The 4,537-nt window shown below is 33.4% G+C and overlaps 1 protein-coding gene across 1 annotated transcript; it reads right to left on the bottom strand.

Annotated features, from left to right (window-relative positions):
• Window positions 1-946: 946 nt before the first annotated feature.
• LOC124830577 (E3 ubiquitin-protein ligase RMA1H1-like) lies at window positions 947-4,169 on the bottom strand. Its single transcript, XM_047304343.2, has 2 exons — window positions 4,002-4,169; window positions 947-1,930 (listed from the first exon to the last, which is right to left on the bottom strand). The coding sequence occupies exon 2, from the start codon at window positions 1,882-1,884 to the stop codon at window positions 1,162-1,164; it is 723 nt and encodes a 240-aa protein (XP_047160299.1). The 5' UTR covers window positions 1,885-1,930; window positions 4,002-4,169; the 3' UTR covers window positions 947-1,161.
• Window positions 4,170-4,537: the final 368 nt, after the last annotated feature.

Raw genomic sequence — 4,537 nt, 5'->3', positions numbered from 1 at the left:
TGATGATGTGACAACATTTTCCCACCATTTACCATTTTACAACTCCATGCATTGGCATCATATAGTTACCATTTTGTCAGAGATTTTTGTATAGTTGAATGTCCTAGACTCCTAGGCCTTGTATAGTCACTCATCTACTTAGAGAAGCCAAAACTTGTAAGATTAGAACAACTTATGTGGCATTTTGTTGCATGGACCACTTTCTCCAAAGCAATAGATAAGGTATGACTTCCAAGGCCATATGCATCCTATGCTTGCCTCTATCAATAAGTGATTCCTATCACGAATCCTCCCATTAGTCCTTTCTTTATGTAGAAGTATTATTGGATGGTTTTCAACAAGTATAAAGGCTAAAACTACGGTAGAAGTATTGGTAGTTGGTTTTGAACATGTTTAAAGGCTAAAAGTAGAATACCAAGTGAACTGGTCAGAGATTAATGACTTTGATATCAACAGAGCTTGGAAGTTCTCTCAAAGTGATTCTCTCTTTAGGCATGATGGAGGTCAGTGATAAGGGGTTGAGAATCTTACAAATGACTATTAATACTTAAAATTAGTGAGAAATTTGACAAAGTAACTGTAAATGTCATAAATGTGAAATTTCACAACTGATATGACTAGTTTATGAGGATGTTTTAAAATAAATTAAAATAAATTGGATTGGATTAGAGATGTGTGAAAAACAGTTTGATTAAAAAAATAAACCATATATGGTTAATCACTCACTTACTTCACTTTCTATTTGACTGTCAGTGTTTTTTTTACCAGGTAGGCCAACTCAGTGGATTGGGCTGGTGTAGTCAAGGTAAAAAATCACAAAGGTATACTACCTTTGTTTCTCCAGTGTTAATTCTACTCCCCAAAAACTTATGACAAATACTACAGATAGGAAAAAATTGGGATAACAAAAGATAGAAATCAACAATGTGATGAAGAGACATGCAGAAACAATAAAAAGTGTTGTACAAGAAGGTAGTGATAAATCACGTAAGAATATCATTGTTCATTTCATATATAACTACTAGAGAGAATGGTAATAAATAATTACACATAACTCAGCATTAATTTGCGACTTCTCTAGCATAGAATACATCTGGATCAATAGGCTGTTGTATTCTATGCAAGGATGTGCTATAACTAAAGATAAAAAGGAAGTATCAATCAGAATAAAAGGAGACACAAAACTAGGCAGCATAGGAGGAAACAACTTATTCTGCTGAGTGATTTATCAACATGCATTAAATGTCTTCTCATCCTTGGGTTACTGATCCCAGAAAGATTGTACGAATTAGCATATGGATGCATGTTTGTCACCTGGTTACCAAACACCCTTGCATATATCATCTCACCAAAGATTCCAAATGAGTTGTCCAGTGAACCACTTGTTCTGAGCATCGGTGAGGTATAACCGTTTGGAACTGAGTTGAATTGCTGAGTATAATAAGGATTACTATAGGGATCATGATAACTTTGAGAAATAGGTTGGGAAACCCTGCTGGTACTCAATGATCTGGGACCATGAGGTCTTTGTGGTATGACATTCCCAACTTGATGTGTTTTCCCCTTAGAAGGTCTTGTGGTAAGGCCACGGCCATATAATGGAACAAGGGAGGATTGAGAAACTTCTGATTTGCAAACTGGACATTGTGGATTCTGTTGCTCTTCACTGTCAAAAGAGGTACGTTGAAAATGAAGCCATTTGTATATGCATGGCCAGCAATAAAGATGACCACAGAGTGTGACCACTGGTTCTTGCACACACTCAAGGCAGATGTTGCAGTCAAAGCCACTCGAGGCGTTTATATCAGAATCTGCAATGACTTCATTGGAAGATTTCCACTTTTCGTTTTGGGGCACAACCTCCTCCAAGTTATCTAAGGCCATTTTTTCCCTTCAGTTTTCCAATGTTTACTTTCACAGGTAACTGAACCTGAAATGCACAACCACATCTTGTGAGTTGAGTGCCTCATGTTATTACAGATTGGTCCACAGTTAAATGAAGTTTTGTCATGATGTGAGAGTTTAAATTTTTAGAAAACACTCAAAACTAAAGGTTGAAGTCAGAAATGTCAACCAACCAAATGAAATGCAGTGTTTACATCATCTATGATTAGGAGAAATATGGTCACTTGGTTAACAATTTTAGTTTTAAGTTTCCATAAAAAATAACTAGTATATATATAAAAAAAAAAAGTCTTCAGATCAAATCAAAAGGTTTACAGGATAATATTAGAGTAGCAACATCATTCACAGATTTTTGGAAACTACCTTTCTATAAAGGGTGATGATTATTTTCATCAAGGCTTTACTTAGTTGGTGAGGGTGTGGTCGACTTTGGCTAGAGTTGACAAGTTCAAAGTTATGGATGACAAACCCCTCTTAGCTACCAAATATTTATGCTTAAAGAATAATATTTTGAAAACTAAAATTAAAATTAAAATATTTTAAATGATTCAAATGCTAAATTTGGTAAGAACCAACTGATTCAACTCTCCAGCCACCTTTAAGTAGACTTTATGATGGAAAAAAATATATAATATGAAAATTGGAGAATAATCTATCATCACAGACCCTACTTTGAATACAAAGTCTGTGGTGCGGTGCGACCATAATTATTCTATTTTATTTCCTCAAAGTAGTTGAAAATCGATTTGCAATTTCTCGTTAGATTAAATAACATATCATGGTTATGTCGGAGAAAGAAGCACACAACCTTAATATTTTTATCAAATAAGAACTCATCATGATTTGTTATTATGCACTCATAATTATATTGTCAAAATTTGCATTTCTCTCTCTATCTAACCATATCACATTATCCAAATCCTTTTAAAATTACTCCACTTAATCTCTGTTCCTGGAAAATAAAGAGGTTATGGTGATAATGATTTCAAATCTACAATCACTTGTGGTCAATGATTGCCAGAAAAATTACAGCTACAGAAAATAAACATATCAGTACTTCATTTTTTCTTTATTTGACAGATTGAAACAATAGCAGGCAGAACTCGCCGATCTACTTAAATAAACTAATTTCAAGAATTTTCCCCACAGATATTCTCTTTCCAAGACGATAGGTTCATAATACTGTTAGATACTAAATATATTATATAAATATCTTTATCAGCTGAAATTAATCCTTTATTCTTTACATAATCAAAGACTAGTTATGTTTCAATAGACATTACTTTCGCTAATAGTCAATGCAATTTTCTTATTATCCTAATTACATTATATAAGAGATAATTATCGTTAGGCTAACAGAAAAGGTTCTTCCAATTGAAAGAAGCAATTCGATAGAAAAATATCTCTCAAAGCAAAAGAAGGTCAAAAAGACAGAGAAACCTATGTCAGGGATGTCCTGTATTATGCATATCATGTACTCTGAAGGAAAAAAAAAAGTTTCTGATATCCACCATCCATCACCAAATCACTTTTTGCAGGAACAAGAAAATTCTGTAAGATTTCCTTCTCGCTTTCTGGTTTTAAAAACTATTTTCTAAAACAATTTCCTACAGCATCAATTTTGTGTAGGAACTAAAATCAGTTCTCAAAAAATAAAAATCAAACACACCCAAAACAAATTTATCTCTAGATCTGCCACGAGAGAAAACAAAATTTAGCCATCAATGAACAGTGGAGTACAGTGGCGTGTTGAACATGAAAAGCAAGAGACCGTGGTATTTGTTTCAATCTATTAGAAACATATAAATCAGGATCTCAATCATCATCGCACAGTATTGATAGTTACTTCATAAGTTTCCTTGCGCAAAGTTAAAGCGCATCCATTGAAGACCAAGCAGTTCCCACAACAACAACAACAAAAACATGAAAAAAGAAACATTTTTGATGGAAAATTTCAACACCCAGATGTGCACAAGAGGCCAAGAACACATAAATAAGGTGAGTAAAGGAAAATAAAAACGAAAGTGCATGACCCATGTTTTCATATGGTATACAGAAAAAGAGAAAGAGAGAAAGGGAGGAGTTTGAATACTTACAGGTGAGACGAGAAGGGAAGTTTTGGAGGGTGCAATTAGAATTACAAGGCGTCGAAAGGTTGATAGAAAAGAAGAAAAGTGAGGTTGAAGGGTAGAGACAGAAGGATGAAGGAAGGATGAAGGAAGGAAGCAGAACAATGAAGTTGAGGTACGAGGGAAGGAAGAACTCGCGGAGAATAAGATTTTATAATAGAATAATTAGACCCTAATCGTGACTATGGTATGAATTCCGCGGGGAAAATAATAAATAAATAAATGTGACAAATCTTATGATAAGAAAATAATTTTAAAAATATAAATATGAGGAGTTTAGTCTATCATGTACTATCATCATCTTCATCTATACACAATCTTTCTATCTTGTTTTTCCTTTTTAATCCTTTATTTTTATTTTTTTTACATTTATTTTGGTATAGTAGACATTCTTTCATTGAAACTACAAGAGAAATAAAAACACTTCTATCCTTGAAACATCAAATTCTACTTAAATTGAAACAAATAATGTGAGAGATGTTAATAATCTAATGCAATAATGG

Source organism: Vigna umbellata, chromosome 6 (genome assembly GCF_029865625.1).
Source record: "Vigna umbellata cultivar VRB3 chromosome 6, Vumbellata_1.0, whole genome shotgun sequence".
Classification (NCBI taxonomy): Eukaryota; Viridiplantae; Streptophyta; class Magnoliopsida; order Fabales; family Fabaceae; genus Vigna; species Vigna umbellata.
Note: the sequence above shows the minus strand (reverse complement) of the source record. Positions and strands in the feature narration are given on the sequence as shown.

Bases quoted from the DNA above. Each gene is read 5' to 3' on its own strand.
- LOC124830577 (XM_047304343.2), bottom strand. From the start codon at position 1,884: ATGGCCTTAGATAACTTGGAGGAGGTTGTGCCCCAAAACGAAAAGTGG.